General features: G+C 37.8%; 1 protein-coding gene across 11 annotated transcripts in view; it reads right to left on the bottom strand.

The window, feature by feature from the left end:
• The window catches only part of RARB (retinoic acid receptor beta), a 932,180-nt gene that overhangs the window by 116,287 nt on the left and 788,673 nt on the right, over nucleotides 1–27,220 (bottom strand). For 8 of the 11 annotated variants that reach the window (XM_068236165.1, XM_068236170.1, XM_068236168.1 and 5 more), the window contains one exon: nucleotides 16,883–17,026. The exons of the other annotated variants lie outside the window; for them this stretch is intronic. In XM_068236165.1, coding sequence (XP_068092266.1) covers nucleotides 16,883–17,026 — 144 coding nt within the window. The remainder of the gene's footprint in view (nucleotides 1–16,882; nucleotides 17,027–27,220) is intronic. 11 annotated transcript variants of the gene reach the window in all.

The following is a 27,220-nucleotide window of genomic DNA, read 5'->3' as shown; positions in this document are numbered from 1 at the left end:
CGGCGTTGCGGATTTTTCGTTACATGTATCCTTTCCCTAAACCATGATGGTGAACAATCTTTGTCTTCAGGTCATTTGAGCATTGTTTTGAGACCCCCATGTTGCTACTCTTCAGAGAAAATTAAAATGGAAGGGAAACTTACAATTGACCCCCTTAAATATTCTTTCTCATAATTAGATTCACCTGTGCATTTAGGTCAGGGGTCACTGAGCTTACCAAGCCAATTTGAGTTCCAATAATTCGTTCTAAAGGTTTTGGAATCAATAAAATGACAACAGTGCCCAAATTTATGCACCTCCCTACTTTTGTTTAAACAATTATTGCAAACTTTCTGTAAATCCAATAAACTTCATTTCACTTCTCAAATATCATTGTGTATTTCTCCTATATGATATATTTAACTGACATTTTTTATCGTAACAACCAACAATTTATACAGGAAAATCACAATGAATACAAGGTTGCCCAAACTTTTGCATCCCACTTTAAGTAAAAAAGTAAAGTGATCCCATGGGGAGAAAGTCAAAAACTTATTGGTTGCAGATAAAAGCCCAGCAGATTAAAAACACATACTGTGAGAAACAGCTACATAAAAATGAAGTAATTTACATTCAGAGCCGGATCATCTACAAGGCATACCTAGGCAATTGCCTAGGGCCTGTAGAGAGTCTAGGGGCCTAGTGGATGCTAGCTCCCACCAAATCTTACTAAAAAAGCCAGGTGACCATCAGCGGTGGGCAAAAACTTGTCTAGGGCCCCATTTCATCTTAATCCCTTTCCGTTTACAGTGCATATTACTTATCGTATATGGATGTATTCAGAGTATGGGCTTGGCAGTCACTGTTGTATAAAGTTAACCTGTGAGGAAAAAAGGTAAAGTTAGATGCTTACGTAAGTAGTGGGAAGTCTCTGGATGGTCCAGAGGCTTTCCATGTCCGCCCCACCTCACTGCTGCTGGCCAGGACCATATTTATGTTTGTGGTCATGCTCCCCTCTGTGTACGACTGCAGCCATACTATGCATGTGAACTACCACAAGAACATATTAGACAATTTCTTGTTCAATATTTTGACAGTCCTAGCGCTGGATTGGTGGGTGAAGGATGGTGGAAGTCTCCAGACTATCCAGGGGCTTCCCTCTACTAAGGTGAGTATCTATCTTTTCCTTTTTCTATACTCACAGGTTTACTATAGGCCCCTTTTACATTTGTCTTGCAAAGCTGCATTGCATTACCCTGTTTTACCACAGGATAACACAAAGGCAATACAAGGCAATGGGGCCTAGCACACTTACGGCATTGCATCACGTGTTACCATTGGCGCTATGCATATGACCCTGTCAGCCCACTCTGCTGCAGGGTCATATGTTTGACACTTTGTGTGTTGCGGTTCGATGTAACAGGGCAGGGCGACACACTGCAGACACACCGGCCAGGTGTAAAATCGGCCAAAAGGTCCGGTGTGCTTCCAACATAGTACAGAGCTGGGTGGAGTTCTCCTTTAAGGCAAATTTAATATTAAACTAAGTCAATTTTCTCATATCCATCAATTCCTCTATTTGTTTTGGCCTTTCTATCTAACAGAACACTTGCATTCAATGCAAAGTTATTATTTCATATTTATTCATTTTGCCAGCGCATATTTTAAAACATGCCATTATGTTGATTCCACTGGATATACCAAAGCAGCGACTACTTAATTATCTTGATTTAGTGCGCTGTGTTAGATAAGATAAATGTGTATTTTTTGCATAAACTGCCATATTTCAGCTCCCTTTTGCACACTTGCGAATAGTTTTAATAAAAGAGCGCGCTGGGGTAAATCTGTTACATTCCTGCTGGCTTCATCAGATTATTGCAGAGATTTGTAAGTAAAAACCATCCATCTGGCCTCACCAGCGTCGCTACTCCACACACTCAATACTACAGAAAATTAGATTATTCTGATTAAAACAAAAAAAAAAAGTGAGAAATGCACCAAACATTTCCAAGCCTGATAATCCATCACTATTCCCAGCCCAACCGTAATAAAAATAAATCAGAAGCCGGCATGTTTGAACCTAATTTTTTTAAGCATGACATTTTCCTCTATGTTTCTTTCTTAAATGTCACCCCATTCTACGAGACTGAGTGATTTTGTCCCGGGGGACAGTCAGTCATTCCAGAGTCTGTGGCTGCGAGTCACCAGCCACGGCTCATTCTATTCCGCCATCGTCACTTTCATCAAAGCAATGACAGATCATCATCAAAATGTTAATACTGAAGGAAGGCAGCGCACGTGGTACATTAGCCGATCGTCAAACTAAGCTAATGAACTAATCTGAATCCGCTATCGTGTTAACCGTTAACATCTTATTAAGTACGTGTAATGTAAAGTTACCCACAAAACATCTGCTGTTTATGTCACCCTATAAGTCGACAAACACAAAGCAATGATGGGAGGAAAAGCATGGCTTCCAAGCTTCACATTGTCACCTCCACCTTTTGTAAAGCATATACTTATTTTCATGTTTCCCCTACAAGAGGTAAACAGTGCAAGTTTGCCAAATACCTTTTTTCAACCCTCATAATGTTTCTCATGTAGCCCTACCTAGATCTAACCTGCTCAAATATCAATATTAAAGCAATACTGAAGAAAAAGTTAGTTACCCACCTATGTAGAGGGAAGGTAAAGGATCCCATAGAGCCTTGCTGGTCTCTCTCTCCAAGGTCTGGGTCCACCAATGTCCCCCGTTGAAGTTACTCAACCAACTGGTTGAATATGCCTTCGGAAGGCCTTATCAAGGTTTCAGAAGTTTAGCGTCCTGAGCACTTCCGAAGGCAAGCGGGTCCATACTGTGCATTTGGGTGTCTGGGCTTCCGCATGTGCAGTATGGATGTACTCATCTTCGGAAGCAGTCATGGATGCAATTTGCTTCCAAAACCTTCTGAGGTGTCCCAAAAGCATGGAATTGGGAGACGGGTGAAGCGAGGGTACGGAGAGAGGACCGTGAAGGCTCTATGCGATTCAAAGCCTGCCCTCTACATACTATCTAATTTGTTTTTTTATGAAGTCCCTTCAGTATTGCTTTAAGTCCTGCACTCACATACTATATGCAATCAGGAAAACAGACAGGTATAAAAACCTTTCAAGTTGTACCTATGCCATTACTGCACATCCGCAATACATGGTGTGAGTGTTTTTTGCTCTCTTGTTAAATAAGTAGATGCATGAAATGCATACTCTTTTTAAGTAAAGGCTAAGAACTACTAGTATGCTCCTAATAGTAGTTTGATGCCAAAATGTCTTCTTGTATGAAAGCCAAAAACGTAGTTTGGTGAGCTGCAATGTCTGATGTCACAGCATACATATGCATGGAAGGTGGACTTGCTAGTCAGAGAAGGAGGAACATGTCATAGAGAGGATGCCCGCGGAACGTCCTGCCCGGATGAAGTATACACAATGTTTATGACATGTGCATATACTGGATATTGTAGTTTGGATCATGCTTCTGTTGGATATAATTGAGTAAGTTTTCCAACAAAAAGATGGTGGCTCATTTTTGGTGACTGATATGTTGTGGAAGATATTTTGATGGACAAGGGGAGAGCACAGCAGATAATAACTATATACAAACGAAAACTCTGACCAGCATTCCAAAATATTTGTAACAAGGAGTTTATGCTAATGATTTAACGCTAAGGACTAGCGCGGACTCTTCATCAAAAAATATACTGTGTACAAATAAAAAGTAATCATATAAATACTGAAGCAATAGAATACAAATACCAATACTATATAACACAAATGCACCACATGTTTTGCAATAAAATGTATATAGGCATTGTTAAATAACAAACGGGCAGATAGACAAACATACCATGATGTGAATAAAAAAGAGGCCCCCAGGACCAAGTACTCTGTAATGACCCTCAGTAGTAATAAGCAATATTGCTCCTGACAATAGCCAGTCCAGCAAAAAGAGTAATCTTTGGAAATCAAGGATGTATAAATCCTACTAGCTAAAGTTAGTTCAACAGTCACATAGCGAGCCAGCACAAATTTGGTTCCTTAATTGTCACTCCTAATATTAGAAGCATCATGTATCAGCAGTGAGAAGAAGGCAATAAGAATACAACTCAGTACAAGTGTGCAGCAGACTACTTGGGGCCACTTTTTAATTTACATCATGCCCTTTTTTTTATATCTTTGTCTATCTGCCAGTTTGCGATTTAATAAAGCTTATGTACATTGTCTTGCATAATGGATGGTGCCCGCTGCTGGTGCATTTTGTTATATTGTCTAACATATACTCCATGGAGAATTAAGTAAATAGTGTTTTTATTTTGAAGCTAAATGCATTGCTCTCTTTCCCATTCCCAATGACTACATCAAGCCATGCCTCATGATATAATTGTTATAACCGGGGACCTAAATATTAAAAGAGGTTCAACGAAATGATCACACTGTATCATACTCCACAGCCTTGCATCAGGAAATGAAAGAGGGGAAAGACTAATTGAAAAGACTATGTTTTAGCATCCTTCCAGAATAATAAATACTCTGATGAGTTAGGATAAACATTTCACCTCTAGCGTGTAAAATTGTCAAATTTAAAATACATACAAAAGATGCACATTTGACCCATTGGTAAAATGCATTATCACTTACAGTAGGTAGTAAAAATTACCAGTTTTGGACTAGTCAGTCCCCTGATGGGGGATTCTTTTATTTTCAAAAACACTCAGAAAATGGTAGTTGCTCAGTCCAACTTAAAAAATAGTATGCCTGCAAGTAGGGAGGCTGGTCGGCATTATTTTATAGATCCTTTTCAGGGAGTCTTTTTTGTAAAGAATCAAGGAAATACCAAGAATGCCCCAAGAGGAGAAGAACTAGTCAACATTTGGTCCATGCTGATGAATGGAGTGGAAATTTGGACATTGTCTAAACAAGCAGAAAAGAGTAGACATTTATGTGCTGTTTGAACTTTAATTGGAGAGTTTGGATTGAGCAAATCTGCCAAGAATGTATTCTTTCACGTATGAAGAATTCTACAGAGGAGTCAAAAAAGAGCATAAGGGACTCATAGTAGCCAAGCTCTTAGAATGAGAGAACGCTTGAAGAGAAGGCAGTTCTGCTTTAAAGGGTAACTTCACTTTTGTGATATGTCAGTGCTAGACACACCATTTTGTAATTAAGAGGGGCAAATTTAATATTGCCTTATTTTCCAAATTTGCACAAAATAGCCTCTTTGCACAATTACTCAGCAAACTTCTTTGCCGGTTACAAATTGGGAAAGTGAAAGCTTGCTGCCATTTTTACTCATATCATGCAAGGAACAACAGCAGAACCAACTGGTAGTGTTTGTTAAATGTTAAAATGAGGGATTTGTAACTTGAACACAAAGTCTTTCAGAGACCAGAGTAAATCATTTTAAAAGGATGTGGTTGTTTATTTATCATTATTGATTTTCCAGGAATATTCAAAAATATAAATCAATAAAGGTACAAATCTTAGTTACGTTACAAATGATTACAAAAAATGAACAAATTGATTGTATGTCTGTATGTATGAAAGTATGTGTGTGTCTGTGAAGTGAAAATGGCAGAATGCCCCACTCCCGCCTAAAACTTCTTACATAAAGAAATGGGCTGGCCCCACAGTGTGTCCCAATGCTATCTATGATTGGTTTGTTCAAACAATGCTGTAGTCTCTATTTGCTGACTTCCATACCTAGCTGCTTCAGCTAACTCCTCATATATCACAAAGAGAGCACATGTTTCAATCCGGTTGAAACTGGTATTCCAACAGCCTCATTGTAACGCTATGGCTTGAGACATAATGGGATACAGCTGTCTTACCAACTTCTGACTGGGGGGGGATGGTTAGGCATAGAATTCCTGAGAGCAGGACTGTTGTCTATAGAATTACCAACCCAGCCTTGTACGCCTATGCTAGATAATAGAAGATTTCTTTCAATCAGTCTTATCAATATCACATATATAATTGATCTATAGCTTTGATATCTCAATCGCGTCACATCCAATATAGATAATTATGGTTCTCATCACAACAGGGCCCTAGTTATGAGGAGAGCTTAAATCATCACATATTTAGATTGCTCAGAGATTAAAATATTAAAACTACTTATTACATTTCCCCCTTTATAGAAGTAAAATCTTATATTAAAATTACTTTCACTTCTATAAATACATTAGTATATTTTAATCATTATCAAAATTTTTAATTAAAATATAACAATCATATTCTGTCATCTTTCATTAATAATTACCTTCAAATTTGCTACCTCTAAATTTTTAGACAAATTAATAACTTTTATTTAAACTAATTGCATGTATATGCTCTTCATACATCCCTTGTGTACGAACTCAGAGGAAAAAAAAAAAAAAAAAACCCTTAACCTCTTCCTTGCTAGACTTAACTTTAACAGCAACTTCTTCTGTACTCTCATGTGTAATTGAAACAGTGTGTGTTAACCCTTTCACATCCTGTTGTATAGGGAATTTTACCTTTGACAAAAACGGTACATTCTTCTTAAAATTAAACTAATACCCTTAAACTAAACATGCAAGCATGATGACAAATCTAAACTTTGAATTTCATTACTTTTTCTTCCATTTTAAAATGATCATAAAACCCTGTTTATAAAAACAATCCTAATAATGTATATAATTAACTGGATTACCTAATAATGTTACATAATAATCAGATGTATTGCCTTACAACTACTAATATCATTAAAATATTATTCATTCATCTTGGTGGAATTCATATCACTTATCCATCCCAAATCAATATGAATTAATGTATACCTGTATTCTTCAATTATGTCATACCTCCTTAAAAAGTTTGTATTACTGTTTGGAAATATCTATAAAATATATGCAGTTTGAAGTTTCAAACATATCCTAATCAAATATGGTTTCCATTATTAATCAAAATTAAAAATATTAAATCATAAAAATGTGTCATTTAAGGACATAATACTGATGCAATGTGTATAATGATACCTTCTCATCATCTGATTTACATTAACAGTTTATTATGCTATCTAACTAGCCCTTTGCTTTCTGACAAGCCTTTTGCTTTCTGACAAGCCTTATTATCTTTAAATCAGATTTCAAAGTTTCTTAATACAACCCATTAATCATAATCAATGATTTTTGCACCATCTAAAATTCCTTTTCTAATATTTTGATCAAACTCTCAAAATAACTTTGCATACAAGATATATCATGGAAACCCCTCTCTAACAAAAATATCAATTTCCAAACATTAATCAAAAATTTACCTTATTTTTTTTAAAAATGAAAAGATCTATAAGCTATTGGATAAAAAAACTTTCCTTAAAAACCTTCTCTGTTCTTATCAATATTTTTTTCCTAAACTTTTTCATTACTTTATGAAAACATCACATAAAATCTAATTCTGTTCTGTATCAAATAAAACAAACAATTAAACTCAAAACACCAAAATAAAAAAAAAATGTAAATGTCTTTTCCATGTGTGTAAAATGAATTATATGTGTATAAAGAGATTAAATTTCAGTTCAGTTCATGAAAAGTGGGGAGGGAAAAGGAAAAAAACTCTTCATGTCTTCAAGCACTTCTGTTCATTCCTTTATCAATGGAAGCATGGAATCTCCTCTCAATAGGCTCGTTAGCATGTGAAAGCCTTGTAATTTTCGCCATTCCTGCATGTGACCTTTTAGTCAATCAATCTTTAGAGATACATCTATAATTAGAAAATATGGTATCAATGATCTTATTTCAAGAAAATAACTTTAAACTTTTGTTCCCCCTTTGAACAAACAAACTCATATGACATTGTCTAAATTGCAATCCTTTGATGAGGACACAAACCATGAACTTTAATAAATCTCGTTTATCTAATAAACATAAGTTTCATAACCTTAGACAAACCTGAGATAAAGCTCAATAAAATAAAAAAAAAACACAATGTCATCTTAAAACCATCCTTCACACTTTATTGTGAGGACAACAAAGTTATATTCTCTTATGTAAATGTGTAACAGCATGTTAATATGTGTGTGTGCGTTTATATAACATGCTAATCTCATGTGTATATGTCATTATTAGTATACCTGCTGTGTGTGTGTGCAAGTTGCAAGTAACTAAATGATACCCTTACATTTCTTTCACAATGATATCTCAAAAATGATCAATACATTATTTATAACAACTTCTGACGTATTTTTACTCATGCAGTTTGAGTGACAGCTAATGGCTTCAGATTACAGGACTCCAGCTGTTCTTAATTAACCCTACTCTCGCTTAACATAGATGCCACTGTTTCTTATACAAACAGAGGAAAGCATTTCCTAAACAGCTTCTGCTGAAACATTTCTATGTCACTAAAACTTAACTTGAAAACTTTTCTTTAATTTTTATTTAAAATGACCATCTACTAAAATACATTGCAACTGATGTAACCAATTGCTAGTATCCAAAATAAACTCAAGGAAACATGAAATCCACTTTCCTATAAATAACTGATACTCGAATTACTTTTAAATCCAATATCCCATTCAATATTGTACCTCAATTTTCATCAATTTACAGAAAGGAAGGAAATCACCACCATCTCTGATTCTCTTCACATACTTCTCAGGAAACAAAATTTAATAATTAAGGAGATAGAATACATGTGTACACCAAATCATAAAAGGGAAATAAAAAAAATATTATCACATAAACACATATAGAATTCACAACCAATAACTTTTATCAGAGTTCTGCTTTAACCTGTTGTCCTTTAAACGTTTAATTTTTAAATTTCCTTGAATGTGAATATATTGTGTACAGTCTAAAATATCAGTGCATACATTACTGTATTGATAATCTACAGCAATGACCAAAGTATACAATTTTTATTTCAGATATTTAATACACCAACACCAAGTCCCTTTATACCAATAATTTGAACTGGTACATCTGCTTTCACACCTCTGACCGGAAAAGATATGAAACCATTTGTCACCATTCTTCAATTATATTTTTATAAATTCCCATTTCTCTTCCGGTAAAGAAAAATCGATCTTTACAAAAATAATGCATATATAAGTATAAGGATATACTTATTCATGACAAATCACTTATGGGACTAAGTATTCAGCACATATATATCCTGATCATATTTCCAATCATCACTCACATTAGACTGAACACACATATTGTCTTTTAAAATACCTTTACCTTATAAAGTGTCAAAATCATCTAACTGTAATAACTATAGTCATGAGCTACCAAATTTATTTATACCTTACAGATCAAATTCTTATGTAATTGATGCAATCATTATTTGCAACAATTCAGCTTTATTTTAATCAAAATTAATTCAAATCTCTTTATTTCACAATAAACTCACTAAGAATAACCTCCTGACTAAACCTATAACTTAAAAAAACTTATTTTATCAACTTTTGTGTAAATCGATTGTCGAAATATATATCTGTCATCTATGGACACCAGCAATCACATCTTACTTATGAATGCTTACCCTTATCACCATATCCTCATCAATCCTCTAATACAGAAACAGATATGTCTATCATTAAACTATGGTGATTAATTCTCCTATGCAACATTATAACAAGCTCATTTTAATTAATTAAAATTTTTTTTTTTTTTTTAATATCAATTATTATATTAATGACTATATTTTATACTCTTTCTCAAAACTCAAACCGAAAAAAATAGGACAACAACTCTGAAACTTGAATGAAATTTTCATAACATAAATAGCTTGCAATACAAATACTTTTATGTGACATCTGCAATGATTTTACACTCCTACTAGACTAGCTGTTATATGATACTACTGCTGCTGCAAAGAAAATGTCATTTTGGTAACCACACTTTTAAATACCCAGAAACATTTTTATTTTTCCTGGCTTTCAGGATTACTGCGCTTCAAATAAACCATTATTACAGATATATTTCCTTTTTATATAAACTGTCACTTATTCATGGCTTACACATTTTCTTTTACACAAGTAGCCAATTAGCATAAATACAAAACCCTTACTTTACTTATAGAAGCTAATATGCTAAATCTACTCCTATGATCCAATTACACTATCAAAAGCTTCAATTTAAACCATTTTTTCCCAAATTTAGCTTGCAGCTTTGTAGACAAAAATATCTGCATCTTTAAATAAACAATACCATTAACGAAGTCTGCATCCTGTCTGCTACCACTAAGGCATTTTACATAGGAATGAGAAGAACATTCCTTTTGCATGCTGTTCATTTTAGCAACCTCTAAGTAACTATTTCCCTAACTAACTAACAAATATTCTTTATTTCTTTAACAACTTCGGACAACGCATCTGACTTTTATTTAAACTTTTAGCTAATTCAACAGGAAATAAAACATAGTCACCTTATGCAGACAGACTTCTGGTATCACCCACATGACGTCAATCATCAGATCTCCTCTCTGGTCTGGTCTCATCCCTTGCTTCAGATTCAACGCAATAGAGTTTCACAAGAAGACAGCTCCGCTTCCTTTTTTTTTTGCTCGTTCCCCGATTTTGAAACGAATTTGCGATTTAGCTGTGTTCTTTGTAAATCTTATTTTACGAGTGGCTGGCTCACCATTGTTAAATGTTAAAATGAGGGATTTGTAACTTGAACACAAAGTCTTTCAGAGACCAGAGTAAATCATTTTAAAAGGATGTGGTTGTTTATTTATCATTATTGATTTTCCAGGAATATTCAAAAATATAAATCAATAAAGGTACAAATCTTAGTTACGTTACAAATGATTACAAAAAATGAACAAATTGATTGTATGTCTGTATGTATGAAAGTATGTGTGTGTCTGTGAAGTGAAAATGGCAGAATGCCCCACTCCCGCCTAAAACTTCTTACATAAAGAAATGGGCTGGCCCCACAGTGTGTCCCAATGCTATCTATGATTGGTTTGTTCAAACAATGCTGTAGTCTCTATTTGCTGACTTCCATACCTAGCTGCTTCAGCTAACTCCTCATATATCACAAAGAGAGCACATGTTTCAATCCGGTTGAAACTGGTATTCCAACAGCCTCATTGTAACGCTATGGCTTGAGACATAATGGGATACAGCTGTCTTACCAACTTCTGACTGGGGGGGGATGGTTAGGCATAGAATTCCTGAGAGCAGGACTGTTGTCTATAGAATTACCAACCCAGCCTTGTACGCCTATGCTAGATAATAGAAGATTTCTTTCAATCAGTCTTATCAATATCACATATATAATTGATCTATAGCTTTGATATCTCAATCGCGTCACATCCAATATAGATAATTATGGTTCTCATCACAACAGGGCCCTAGTTATGAGGAGAGCTTAAATCATCACATATTTAGATTGCTCAGAGATTAAAATATTAAAACTACTTATTACAGTGTTCACTATCGTATGTATTTTTTAACCTTTGTTTGCTGTTGGTGTCTGATGATTTCACAGCAGACCTATCTGTACGATGGCTTAAAAGTTCTAAACCTCAATGTATAAATATAATGTTTATTCAACTTTTATACCTCGCAAGGGGTAGAGACTTCGGAAGGGGTTTGACCTGAGTGAAAATGTAAAGACTTGTGCTGGTGCAACTCATTCATTTGATGCTGAGTCTTTGGGTGCACAGTGAGGCTTGACTGTGCTAAATGCAGGTGGGCCTGGATTGGCATACCATATCATATCATGTTCAGTCTTTGGCTATATGCAGAGTGCAGGGAAGGTGAAAAGATGTTACTGGACCACTAATAATTGATTATCTGGTACAAGTCCCCCTGCCCCAGATCACTTTCTATATGTCCTCAAAACAGATATGTATATCAATTATTTATCAACTTAGGCTGTCATTGACTAGCCCAGCCCCCATAGGTAAGAACATCTCAGAGTTGGTATTAGCATAAGTACAGTATAGGTACTAAGCTACTCAAGAACAGAACATCACATTTTGGCTAATCATGACTTAGCACATAACCATGAAATGGCATGGTTGCAAATTAAATGGCACAGTCTACCAGGGCAACCCAATAAAGTGCAGTGTGGAGTGAGTTTCTATATCTGCATTACTTTTTTTCCCCTAATGATACAAAGTGGTTTTCTAGTGTAAACAGTCAGATCTGATCTGGTATAACAACTTTAAGGACCACTATAGCAATAAATTGTAAAATGTAAAATTCATACGTATAAAATGCACATTTGATCCAGAATAAAATGCACTATCAATATATGTTTTCCTATTTTGCTGTCGCTTACAATAGGTAGTTAAAATTGGACAGATCTGAAAGATTTTGAACTAGTCCATCTCCTCATAGGGGATTCTCAGGGATTTCTTTATTTTCAAAAAGCATTTACTAAATGGCTGTTGAACAGTCTAACTGCTAAAACAGTGTGCAAACAAGTAGGGAGGTTGGATGGTACCTTTGTACAGCTCATTTACTGAGAGGGCTTTTGTAAAGAATAAAGAACCCCTTCCCCCCCATGAGGAGATGGGATAGTCAGAGTAAGCAAGTGACAGCAACATAGGAAAAAGGTAATTTACAGTGCATTTTACTCATGAAGAAATTTACATCATATATATATATATATATATATATATATATATATATATATATATATATATATATATATATATATATATATATATATATATATGTGTGTGTCTGTGTGTGTTTACAATATTACGATTTTGTTCACGATAGTGGTCCTTCAACATCAGCCTTTCTGAATGCTGTAAAACTTTCATAGCTGAAAAAAGGACAATAGACTAGAGTTCCACTTTAGCTGTATCTGTCTGTTTTATGTCACTTCTTTGCTTTTATAAACATTGTTTTAGCAAGGTACATTGGGTCAAGCTTCATCTATCATTATTACTTTTTTATGAATAGGATGTAAACTTTATAGAGGTCCTTGTGCTATAAGTGCACAATGTAAAGTGTAATGTCATGTTGCCATTAAGACTGGAGAAAGAATGTAGTAAATTTCCCCTGAAAATGAACATCACGTCCTTCACCCTTTAACTGAGGCTGCGAAGAACCTGCTGATCAGAATGGTTAATAATATACATCTTTGTCATCACAACATTACTGCTTTATTTCACATTGTTTTTGCCGTGAGAGGTTTTGGTAATGTCAGAATGGCAATCTAAGATCATTACAAATTCTACAAATGAATTATGCAATGCCATTTTTAAGTAATGTACACTGGAACATAACATAGCTACAGCAAAATACACATTTCATAACAGAAAAAGAATAGTGATGTTTTTGTGATATCAATGTAAAAGAAATAAGTATGACTGTTTCTACCACCTTGAGGCTACTGACCTCACAACTTTCTTTATTGCTTTTGCTTCATTTTTCTCATTATGTTTTAATATGCACCTTTTTACCATCCGACCTTACCTTCTCTTTGCTTTACAAACAATGCACCTTCTTTGCTAAGACATCAGGCCAAGGTCATGCTGGGCATTATGGAATGGAAGTTCGTATTAACCTATGCTGTGGAATATTCCATCCCAATTAAGCAGTGTTAAAATTGAATTTGCATTGATAGTTGTCAATTTTAGGGTAAACAGCACATAATATATGCTTTTAGTCATTCTCTCTTAGGTCCGGTGAGTGACAGCCATGAGGAAACCATAATGCCCAGGTGGAGCTGAAAATGTGAATGAATTGCAGTGAAAAAACTAGTCATTAACTGTAGGCAACCAATGGATTGTGGCTTTACACAGCAATTCTTAGCAAGATGCCCAGGTAAAATAAAAGTGGGTCTCTGGCCTAAGGATCACCATGACAGTCTTAGTGGCTGCTATTGGGGCTGGTTACTGCTCTGATCAGTGGCGTACCAAGGGGGAGGGACACATGCTATGGCAGGGTGAGGAGTTTTGAGATACTGGGAGGGAATGCCCAAATTCATTCTTCCTTCCCTCTCCATGGGACCCCCTCCTGTGTCTCCCCCATTTGCAGAGCACAGCGCATGGCTTGAGTGATATAATTTCACCTTATCCCAATGTCTCTACATCCATCCTCGTCACCAGCCGGTCGCTCACTACTTCTTGTTCTCTGCAGGTCATGTGATTACACAGGACGTGCACAGAGAGCAGATAGAGAGCAGGCAGGCAGAGAGAGGCCAGCTGGTGACAAGGATTGATGGAAAGAACATTGGGATTAGGTGAGATTCAAGCCACATGCTTTCTGCTCTGCAACTGGGGGAGACATCTTAAGAATTTTAGCATGCTTAACCAGACCTATCATCTTGGTGGCATTTAGTGGCTTTATTTGAAGAAACTGGCCACATCAGGAGCCAAAAAACCTACCATATGTGCCTAAGGAAAAGTTGACAAATGTATATTTATGCCTGAAAAATGTTCTAAAAGTTGTGTGTGAAACGGTGGGGTGGGTGGGTTGTCGGCATATCCACTGATCGGTGTGAAGTTTAGCTAAAAAGCGGGTCCAACAGCCAGCTCGCTATGCAGAGAGCATTGGAAGCATGTGGGATTCAGGTTTTTGCATGTTCATTAAAGAAAAGCAAATCTCTAGGCCACAGGTGTCGAAGCCAAGACCCTCCTGTGTATGTACATAGTGTTTGCCGCATGTCATGTGTCGAGGAAACACGTGCTGCATTTATTGTCATGGTCATAGTGGCTTCTTTTGATACTTTGGGGTTATTGTTGCAGCATTTGGCATTTTGGGGGCTCATGATTACTAAATGGTATGTTAATACATGAACCAAAAGAAACATGACAGGAAAATTTATTTATTTTGCTGTCCACTTTATTAGGTGAATCTTGCTAGTACTAAGTTTGTCCGCTTTTTGCCTTCAGAACTGCCTTCTTCATGGCATTCCTGAGAGTTTTTGGTCCATATTGGCAATATAGTATCACGCAGATTCTGCAGATTTATCATCTGCACATCTATGATGATGCTGCTTTCTTATGCGTGTGTGTGTGGGGGGGGGGGGGCACTGCCTTATTTTGTGGGCATTTTGTTTTTTGGCGGAGGAGCGGGGAGTTGTCTAGGTATCTTTAGGGACACTTTGCCTAACTGTGTTTTGGGAGGAGATTTGGGCTTTTGAGTTACACTGTTGCATTACGGTTAGCTCCACCAACATAAGTCATGGTCAAGCGCATTTTTTGCAGTGGTACTATTGGCTCACCACACTCACTTTTGTTTCCAAAATTTATACCCCAATGCACGTAGCATGCTCTTTCCCCCCGAAAAAATTGGTGTGTGTGTATGTTTGGGGGGGGGGGGGGGGGGATAGGGGAAAGGGGTGAGAAGGGGGGTTCTGTAAATAATCAGCTCCGGATGTCAAATACCCTAGGTACGCCACTGGCTCTCCCTCTCCTTCCACCCTTGGTCCCGACCCCCGCATAGCCTTGTCCTGTGGTGTTGCGGTGACAGGTAGATGAATGGGCTCTATATTTTCATCTGCCCACTGGTGTGCATAACTACTTCCTAGGTTCAACATTTAAACTTTAGTTCTGGATGGGGAGGAGTTGGAAGAGTAGCCTGAGTTGGATGTGTTACACTATCATGTCCACCTCATGCTACTCCCTTCCCCCTTCCTGCAATAATTAAGATTAATTGTTGGGTCCTGGAGGTAAGTATAATGCACAGTTGCAGCAGGCTGGTGGAAAAATCCTCTCTTTTGAAGGAACTATTTTTCATAATTGTAGAGACGGAGGCATCCCTCCTCCGTCCCTACAATTAGTCTTTAGTTCCAGCCATGGAGGAGGAGAAGCAGCAGCACCCGATCAGCACAGATTGGTATCCCATCAGCGAGTAAGTAAACATGGGAAGGGGTGCCCCACTACCTCTAGACCTCCAGGGCAGAAAATCCATATGGGAAGGGGAGGGAGCTGACCACTAGATTATCAGGAAAAGCCACAGTGGCTAGACTACCAACTAAAGCTATATGGGGGCCAGTGGGAGGGGGATCACTAGACTGCTAGATAAATTATTATAAGAGGAGGGGGCCACTAGACTACCAAGCTATATGGGGGGGACACTAGAATGCTAGAGAAATGAATATGACAATGGGGAGGGACCACTAGACTACCAAGGTCCAGGGGATATAAGAAGGGGTAAAAGGACCACTAAACCAACAGAAAAGGCTATATGGGGGGAAGGGGGACTATACCACCAGGAAATCTATAAGTAAGAGGGGGACCACTAGTCCACTGAGAATAACTATAAGGTGAGGGGAGGCCACTAGACCAATATGGAAACTATAAGAGTGAGAGGAGACCTAGACCACCAGGTAAAGCTATGTGGGGGGAGCATGTGTTCCATGTAGGGGTTCCAAAATTTTGCTATTGAGCCTTGAGATTTCTACCTACACCCCTGAACTGGGTGGTACATAACCTGCATCATTGCTCTCCATTCACAAGGTTGGCAAAGAGGACTGCCCACAATCGACCAACATGGCCTATTGATGTGTGTTTTGTGATCTGAGGTCACATCCTCAGAGGGCTTCATATAAGGTAAGTAATAGGCACAAAATCATACATAATGTGAAAAGACTGTAAAGCAAAAAAAGGAACATGGTGATGACATTATATAAAACATGGTATAAACACAGATGACAAAATTATATTTACTCAATGTACAGGGAAAAAGAGAGGGAAGAAAGGAAAGCATCATTTTTACAAATAGCTGATAACCAGAACCATTTTAATGTAGTCAACTAAAAAAATGTTATATTACACATCACAAACAAAAAATATAATATAATATAATATAATAATAATATATTATTGCAGGTCATCTTTACCAACCTCTTGAACTGAGAGTTGTACTTATGACATTGATTATGTACCACCCAGATTGATGTTAACAGTAATGCTATAATGTAATACTTACTTCCTGTGTTTAGCCACTCTCTCTCACTAGGAAGCCTTCCTTTAGTGACTGCTTTATTTACTGCACTTTGTTCACATTTTTTCCGTTCCACCTGGGTGGTTTGATTTCTGCATGGCTGTCTCTCACCAGTCCTGGGATTTAACACTGAGGGAGAGAATCACCAAATAAATATATATTATGTATTGTTTACCCTACAACTGATCACTCTCAAGGTCCCTTTTATTTTGTGCATTCATTTTACAAATGCTTAAAATAAAGATTGTGCTTCTATGTAAAAATATCAGTTATTGTACCCCATTTCTCATTTCCTACTCAATCTGAATGAGATTACTTAGCTTGTGATACATATGTTTCAACAATTTCAATCTAACGCCATTAAATCCCATCAACCATTGGTGTACATCACTCTACAACTTTGCTTTCCAATCATGTCTAGTAACAAGAGAGGGGAAGGTAGGCTATACCTGACTGCCAACTGGCCAAATGATTTAAGATGGTATGAACCTTGATAACTAGAACCACAGCTACTACATAACTCCACAAATATGAGTTACTAGTTATCCAAGGTTAAGTAAGACAGGGGCCTACCTTATTTTGTATTTATGTAGTTTATCAGCCTGAGTGTTCCCTCTAAGCACATTATAAGCTGATCTGAGTGGTAACATAGTAACATAGTTAGTTTTGGTTTCCAATTTCTCATACAGGGAGCCCTGCTAGAGAAAGCATAACAGCAGGGTAGGCTGTTGCATTGATTGGACTTTTACCCTTGTCCTGAGATGTTTGGTTACTATAGGGAGAAGACCAGATTGTATTTAACATGCTCTCTGGAAATATCTCTTCTTTCTATTCTCTCAGCCTCCATCCCCATAAATAAAAATAGCTTCTTGCTGAGATGCTGACTGGTGGCATAAGACTATAATAGTTTTGACTCTACACAAAAAAACATAAAAAACTTTACACAACAAGAATGGAACTCTCTCTCTCAACCATCTTCTACTGCCCTTCTTAAAGGACAACTCTTGTAAAAATTGTAAAATTTAAAATACATAGATATAAAATGCTGACGTAAAATGCACCATAAATTACCCTTTTCTTATATAACTGTCACTTACAATAGGTAGTGAAAAGCTAACAGATCTGACAGGTTTTGAACCAGTCGACCTTCTCAAGGGGGATTTGCAGGTGTTATTTTATTTACAATAACACTTACTGAACAGCAGTTGCTCTTTCCAACTGCCAAAATAGTGTGCAAATAAGTAGGGAAGTTGGCCAGCATCTTTCTATAAATACTTTCCAGTTTTGGTAAAGAATAATAAGTAATAATAAGTAAAACTGAGAATCTCCGACAAGGAGATGAAATAGTCTAAAATCTAATAGACCTGTCAGCTTTTTACTATCTATTAAGTGACAGTAACATAGAAAAAAAGTAATTGATAGCTCCTTTCTGTCTGGTAGAAATGTACATTTTATATGTACTGTATATATTTTACATTTTTTACCTTTTTGACCCTTAACAAAAGTATAAAACTAACTGTATTACTTTTTTATGTTACTTGTAACACCAATCATAATTTTTAATTACAGCTCCAATAGAAATGTACAAAACAGAAATATGTCCAAACGGACACCAAGGTGAATAAACATAGTATAAAATCAAATATGTCCCACCTACTAAACTTCTCCCAGGTGTTTTTCATTGTCCTGCCAATATATTGATAGGCAGGTTGACTTCTTCTACTTGGCTCTCCGCTGATTTAGCAGAAACAAGATCACGGTATTAAATAGCAAACCACAGTAGTAATTAGGAGGTTGGCTTAAATGGTGCCTTTTTGTCAGTCGAGGTCAAACTGCCTCAAATCCTTCTTTGACCTGGGTCTCATATATATTATTTATATTACTTTACTTGCAGTTTTGCCAGCACCTTGAGTTTCACATTAAGTCCTTCAGCAACAAGACATCAATATGATTTAGTGGGTGGCCATTAATGATGTTAGTGAGTCATTTGTTTCTGGTAAGTTCTTGAGATAAAATGAAGCTTTTAAACTTGTGACTCGGAGAATGACATGACATGCTGGCTTCTGAGTCTATTGAAGTACTTGAAAGGGAATTTCTTCTTGTAAGAGAGAGAGAAGCAATGCTCATCACACAGAGTTAACTCCATAAGAATAACGTTTTCTACTTGGATTAACTGACCCAGTTTTCTTGGCTCAGAAATGGAAACAAAGGCTGTAACTTGGATGTCAGATGACGTCTGAAATGGAGTAAAGAGGTTGTATGTTTTGCGTGGCTTGCTAGATAAGAAGCTGTCCTTTTCTATCTGATACCTTCGGGATCCATTCAGTAAAATAAATTCCAAGCTGCAAATAGTAGCTTGAGATAAACTGCTCAGTATGAAGGTTACACGAATGAGGAGGTATCCAAAATGCTAAATTATTTCAGCTTTTGTGTGCCTCAGCTTTTCACATTCAGTACTCTAGAATAGCTGCCATTCGTTAATTCATTTTGTTTTCCTTCACTATAAATCTTATCTTATTTTTAGCGGTTGGTGGTGTCAGATAGAACCATTGAACAAATGTAAAGGACCACCATTGAAAAAAATTGTAAAAATTTAATTTTATGTCAAGACAAGCATAAAAAGATATATGATACCACAGGCGGAAGGGCTAAGGGACATCAGGGTTAGGGAACCATAGAAGTGCATGGTCAATACTCAGATGAACAATTAAACTAAATTTACTTTGAATTAAGGATTTAACTTTGCCCCAAGATAAGAAAAAGACACCGAGAGCCCAATATGGTGTAGTATGCTCAGGACAATAGTGGATAATGTAATGTGAGAAGGTTATACTCACAAACAAGGGTTACCGCTGAGGCAACCACTGTGAATGCAGGTGAGGAGATTAGACCTGTCCTCACTCAGGGTTAAGAAATCGCTCTCTGTAGATAGAAGAAAGGTAGGGGTGGGTCCCCCTTCCACCAAGGGTGGACACTATAATGACTTTGATGAACAGAGGCGCCAGCAGAATAAAAACAACAATTAAAAGTTTTAAAATATGCTGGGGAGGCAGTGGTGGACTTACCTCCGAAAGCAGACTAAACACTTTATTAGTACCCCAATAGATGCAACGCGCCTCGCAGGACCAAGCCCGCCCCACCAGGCAATAAAACAGGGGACAAAACAGTAGCTCTCAGGTAGCACATATAGCGCCTCTGCATAGGTGCGTTGCATCTATTGGGGTACTAATAAAGTGTTTATTTATGTCAGACAAGTAGTCTAGTCTGCTTTCGGAGGTAAGTCCACCACTGCCTCCCCAGCATATTTTAAAACTTTTAATTGTTGTTTTTATTCTGCTTGCCCCAAGAGTCAACCGTTGTGGGACAAAACCAAAATATGTGGAAAAGGGAACCCTCCTGTCCACAACCTCAAAAGCATTCTTGTTGGGGGGAAGGAAATATTTTATGTAGTTGCTTTTTTTTTTTTCTTTTGGCGGGGAATGATAAAGTACCATCTAATAAGTAATTTAAATGTGGTTTCTTTATACACCATCCCTTTTTCTGTTTTGACAATATGATAGCATGCCCTATCCCATTAGGATATTTCGTGTAATAGTTCACTAGGGACATCTGTGTGTTTATAAGTAATATAAAACTCCTCCCACAGTGTGATGTTCTAGCCATGGTTGTGACAGTTTTCCGTATGTTTTAGCCATGGCTATTACAGTTTCCTGGTGGTTAACCTTGTTGCATTGTGGGAGCCAATGTGATGTTGCCAAACAAGCAGTAACTGTGCAAAAAAACAACAACAAATACAACAACAACAAAAAACCCTTTAAGCCTATCACGTTGTTAGTGGATGTGTTTATAGATAATGGCAGTGTGTGTTTTTCTTAATGCCTGCCAGCACTAGAGAAGCTGACCTGCAGGCTCATGGAGGATTAAACAACGTGGTCAAATTACACAGTGAATATCAATCGTTCATTCATCTAGCTTAATTTTTACCTTCTCAGTTTACAATGCCGTGCTTCTTTTTCCCTTTTTACTCTTTAAATCTGACATATATGACAGGCTTTGGACTAGTCCATCTCCTGCCAAAGCAGTGTGCAAACAAGTAGGGAGCCTGGATGTTATCTTTGTATAGATTCTTTAGAGGGAATGCTTTTTTTTAAAGAATAAGTGCACAACTCCAGTAGAGAGAGAAAAACATACAAAAATAAGTGGTCTGCTGTATAAAATACCTGAGTGCTGCTTGAATCACACATGTATTGATAAGTCTTTGATACATAGCACTGTGGGTGAGCTCTACAAGGGTCAGGATTAATATAGGAGGGTTTCAGGAATTAGTACACAGTGCATGACTACAGAAACTGATAGGTACCTTCAGTTGTGTCTCAAAGGATTAACTAAGCAAATTGTATTTTGTGAAATGTGTATTTTAGTGACAGCAGTAAAGGTGCTTCAGAGAAGTGTGTAAGAGGCTTAAAGAAAATGGGAACAATTTTAACCTTAGCCCCCCCCCCCCCCGTCAAAAGGGCAACCGCTATAATAACAGGCACTGGAGGGTGCCCTCAAAGCGAACTGTGGATACAAACAGCGGGTGCGAAGTTGGGAGTCAAATTAGCTTGTGATTCTTTTATATGTTCCACCCTATGGTGCCCTTGAACCGATCCCGGACCAGCAGAATTTTTGGTCAGAAATTGGGGCTTACAGACGTGTCCCTCTTGCCATTCGTGCTGCTCCCCCATCACTGAAGTCCACTTGCTCTACTGCTAGTATGACAGCAGAGCTCCATGAGCTGGGAAGGAGCATATTTCATTGGCTCTTGACCCTGTGATCACAGTGAGCCAATCACAGCCAATTGCAGGGTCGGGAGCCAATGAAATCGTCTCCTGACCGACTCACGGAGTGGTGTGATTAAAGGTAGTGGCGGGAGCATGCGGCGCAGTAATTGAAAACTATGCCCTGGCAGGAATAACAGGTCCCAAACAGGGCGTAGATTTCGATCAGCAAGATCTGGAAGCAGTTAATAAAACTTGCTTGAACAGCCTTTCTTTATGGGGAACTTTCTCTTACAAAGGCATCAGTTAGAGGCCACACTAGTTTTCATAACTTGTAATCCAGATCTCTGCAGTAAATCATAAATTGAAGAACAGGAGATAAAACAGAGATTTCAGAAGTAATTAGTGTTCTTCTGTGCTGGCCTTTCATGTTTCCTGCCACTTAACAAGCACCTATTAAAAAGGAAGACATACTACACATCTAATTAAATGTGGATCTGTATTAACAATTATTTTCTTGTCGCGATAAAGTACAGAGATCTAAGTGGGTCAGTCTGTTTGCCTAGCTTAAACTTTGAGCCTTCTGTGTTATAACTGTCAGACAGGCCGCTAAGCAGGCTACAAAAAATAAAATGAATTGACCAAAGAAGAAAAAAATAAAAACAAGATCCCATTCGCTTTTAATCAATAGATTTATGTGTGCCTCCTAAAGATGGTTAAGTGTTACTCCTTGTTATTGAAACAAACACTTACATCTGCACACAGCTTGTTATGTATTCAGTGCACTGAGAGTGAAATCTTGCACTTAATTAAATGTTTATAACCCCTAGGCATTGCCTCCAGGGCTCCAGCGTGTACGTTTTCAATGTCAACTGTAGAATTTGTTTTTGTACAGGAGTGAAAGGACAGGAAAATAAAATATGTTACTTCTAAAAATAAAGAGAACGGTCTTGAGAAGATCTTATGAAGTCAGGTTTTCTAGGAACGTGCTTCAGCAGAGGTTGGGAACGCGGTGGGTTTGAAGAATAGGCATAAGCTCAATTACGGTCTATGCAGGCTATAGGGAAATGTTCTCCTTTTTATGACAATGGTGTAAATTAGCGAGGCTGTGTTTTATATTCTGAACATAGAGAAAAGGGGAATTTGTGTTTCCCTACAGCAAGGAAAGGCATAGCTTTAGTGTTGTTTAGGGCTACCTGTCAATCTGTGAGATGTACAAATAATGACATATTTTATGAAATTGACAGCCCCACAGGGGACACCTTGACAGAATGGAGAGACCAAACAGGGATGTACTGGTGAACCTTTATCTTGTAGTTTCTGATTATGTAAATTCCAGTTCTGTTTTCTTCCATTTTCACAATATCCATATGTTATACGGCAGCAGACAGGCAGTACATCCATATGTTATACAAAAGCAGACAGGCAGTACATCCATATGTTATACAGCAGCAAACAGGCAGTACATACATATGTTGTACAACAGCAGACAGGCAGTACATCCATATGTTATACAAAAGCAGACAGGCAGTACATCCATATGTTATACAGCAGCAAACAGGCAGTACATACATATGTTGTACAACAGCAGACAGGTAGTACATCCATATGTTGTACAAAAGCAGACAGGCAGTATATCCATATATTGTACAACAGCAGACAGGCAGTACATCCATATGTTGTACAGCAGCAGACGGGCAGTATTATCCATATGTTGTACAACAGCAGACGGGCAGTACATCCATATGTTATACAACAGCAGACAGGCAATATATCCATATGGTTTACAAAAGCAGACAGGCAGTACATCCATATGTTATACAAAAGCAGACAGGCAGTACATCCATATGTTGTACAGCAGCAGACAGGCAGTACATCCATATGTTTTACAGCAGCAGACAGGCAGTACATCCATATGTTGTACAACAGCAGACAGGCAGTATATCCATATGTTGTACAACAGCAGACAGGCAGTACATCCATATGTTGTACAGCAGCAGACGGGCAGTATATCCATATGTTGTACAACAGCAGACGGGCAGTACATCCATATGTTATACAACAGCAGACAGGAAGTACATCCATATGTTTTACAGCAGCATACGGGCAGTATATCCATACGTTATACAGCAGCAGACAGCAGGCAGTACATTCATATATTATACAGCAGCAGACAGGCAGTACATCCATATGTTGTACAGCAGCAGACGGGCAGTATATCCATCTACAGCAGCAGACAAGCAATACATTCACATGTTATACAGCAGCAGACAGGCAATATATCCATACTTTATACAGCAGCAGACAAGCAATACATCCATATGTTATACAGCAGCAGACAGGCAATACATCCATACTTTATAAAGCAGCAGACAGGCAGCACATCCACATGTTATACACCAAAATACAGGCAATACACTGAACTTGGTTATTTTTATCAAAAGCCCACTTATAGGCTCTGTGCTTTAAATTGCAGTGTCATCTGAATCACACCTGCCCCTTAGACATTTCAGAAAAAACTAACTGCATCCCAACAAGATGAAGAAACAGTGACTTGACACCTTGATAAAGAAGCACAGAGAGAACAGGAGCCCAAGTACTGCAATATGTTACCAAATGGAGTAATGTGTGGAAAAAGTAAACTGGTACTCACAAAGGTAGGTTGCAGAAGTGGCAACCAACCACTTGAGGCAGGTGGAGATTCACAAACCCAACTCCACTAGGATGTCCAGAAGGTACTGGACGTGGTGACTCTCTTAGGAAAAAAAACGCTTGTACCGAGTGTGACCATGTAGAACCAATAACCCTCATCCAAAGGAGGGTGAGAAGCACAAAGGAGGAGGCACCCAGAAATGTATAAAATGGAGTGAAAACAACTAAAAATGAAAAAAAGGAGAGGTGACTTACCTCAATGATGACAACTTCACATGACAAATAAATTTAGCCACCGCTGCTTTTTTCATTTTATTTGTTTGGTAGTTTGAAACTCAGTTTCATACATTTCCGGGCACCTCTTACCTCCTGTTATCCCACCAAAACGCCATCAGTCACCTGGGGAACAATGCATCCATCACCTCTGTGAACAGGCTCGGAACAGAGACTTGTACTGTGCAACACAAAATTGACCTTAGACTAGGACAGGGACAGGCTATGACTATGGTAGGGATTAGATTGTGAGCCCCTCTGACTGCTAGTGACAAATCTATATCATGTGTAAAGAGCTTTGGAAGATGAGAGACAGCTAGTTACAAGAATGCTCAAGATCTCTATATGTATATATGTGTGGGAGGACGTTATGAATGGGAAGGACATTAGCAGACCGGAGGAGAGCACAGAAGCTGTATTCATGCTGAGGTTAGAGTATGAGTGGGGCAATAGCTGAGAAGTGATATCAAGGTAAATTATAGTAACTTGAATTATGTCACATGGACGTGTTTCTCTATTTTTTAAAAGATAAATTAATTTTGAGTTATTAGTGTGACTGGTTGTCTACTTCGCTTAAAAATATGGGAGTAGGACATTTTTAAATATATTTTTGCAGTCAATCATTAATTTGTTTGGCTTCATATTTTTATAGCTTAATGGTTTTAATTTATTGAAGTATAGGTTCAATAACACACACGTAATTATCACATCCCCAAGTATCCCCAGCAGTCTAGGGCCTGCTTATATTTGAAAGTATTCAACCAGCTTCTGAACTAGTCCTGTCTGAACTTCTGATGTGATTGATGGAGCTGCTCATCTCTTTCCCTTCCACCTCCCTGCATGATCACTGTTACCTTTAATCCAGTGTCTAGTTAGCTAAACAAAAATTAAATCTGAGAGATAAAATAAGCTTGTAGTAAAATATTACAAACAGCTTTTTTGAAGTAATCTTCAAAATAATACAATGGTGTTAAAAAGACACCACACTGATTGTTTCTGCATATAGCCAGAGCTGAGAATGCAATGTCTTTGTACATCTAAGAGTACTGTCAGGCATGTTGGCATGACTTATAAAATAAACTGGCAAGGCTGTTTAATTTCTCCTTGAACATAATATGATAACAAAATTGGCTACAGTATATAAATGCTCTATAAATCTCTTTTTTTTTCATTGCTGGCGGCACTGCAAGCCTGCTGTGTTCTAATTTCCATTACAATGAATCAGATTTTGCAAGGTTCAATTTCTAAGGGTTTTGCAACATGCATTTTCTAGGTTGGGGTCAGTAGTACCGCGTGCCATTTTAAACCTGGATGACCAAGCAGATAAAATGGCAGGTGTTGGAGGTGGTACAGACTCATGAGGTTGGCTTGCTGTGGAGGGATGCCTGGTGGATGGGTAAGCTGGGGACGCAGGCACCCAGAGGTTTAAATGTAGATTTTAGCCTTAGATGCTTCCTATGATTATTGTTGTCTGTTTTCTACTGATGAGAGCTTTAATGGAATATTGAGGTTTGGTCCTACCCACCTAGTTTTCAAGAATGCGTGTGTATGTGTGATGTCTACCTGAGTTCACGTTAAACCAGAAGACCAAGCACTTGATAAAGGGCACTCAGCCCGAAACGTTTGGGCTGGTTTGTTGCTTTGAACTGCTTTTTGCACATATTGTAAATCAATTGGAATTTATCCTTGAAAGGGTCAAGTTCAGCTGGAGTCATCTTTGCCTTGATTGGATGTCTAATGGGGTGTGACAAGCCCTTTTCAACCTGGCAGCTCCGCACAGACAGATACTTAAGTATACCATATCTTGAACAAGCAATTTCTCTTATTCAGGCTCAGCTCTTTAGATCTGTCCAACTTCGGTGGGCCTAGACTTCTGCCATTATAGCTCCAAGGATAATTTAAATGCACAAGCCAAACACAGGACTACCGACCACAGCAACAACAAATAAAACCATCAAGATTCTTCCAAGATACCTAAAAGAATAAGAATTGAGCAGTTGAAGATATCCTATGAAGAAAAATAATAATCGAGTATATATTTAATTACAGAGCAATATGCTGTCTTTTGTAAACATAACCCTGCATTTGCTTTTATATTCTCTGAAATTTACTCCTAACTCTAGAAATGGCCACGTGACTACTCAGATACCTTGGACAGAGCTCTGTGACGTCCTCTCATAACATAACTCATTGTAACGATTGTGGAATTATCTCCGTGGTCAGCGCACAAGATGTGCGCTGACACTGCGGAAGTCCTCCACAAGCATATTAAACGATAGAAACCAGCTTTGGTGCAATGCACCTGTAGAGAGAAAAGTGAGCACAGAGACAGAATGTATGTGTGTCCACCAATCTAGTCGCCACACGGCGACGGTGAACACACAACAGCGGAAACAAAGCGGGAATGCAATCGCAACAATGGCGATTGCCAATAGTGACACAAGACCGAGTAAGACAGAGCACAAGGGTAGCAAGAAAGACACAGCAAATAACAATGATCAGAACACCAAGGAAAATAGCAAACGCTAGCTAAACGCGAACTCCGCACTCATTCGCAACAGAGAACGCATTTAAGACATGATCACCGCGCGTTAGGTGCCCAGTGATAAGCGTGCCGCCCTAACTAACCAATGAAACA

The sequence above is a fragment of the Hyperolius riggenbachi genome, chromosome 5, assembly GCF_040937935.1.
Source record: "Hyperolius riggenbachi isolate aHypRig1 chromosome 5, aHypRig1.pri, whole genome shotgun sequence".
NCBI classification, from domain to species: domain Eukaryota; kingdom Metazoa; phylum Chordata; class Amphibia; order Anura; family Hyperoliidae; genus Hyperolius; species Hyperolius riggenbachi.
This window is presented reverse-complemented; position numbering and strand designations above follow the sequence as displayed.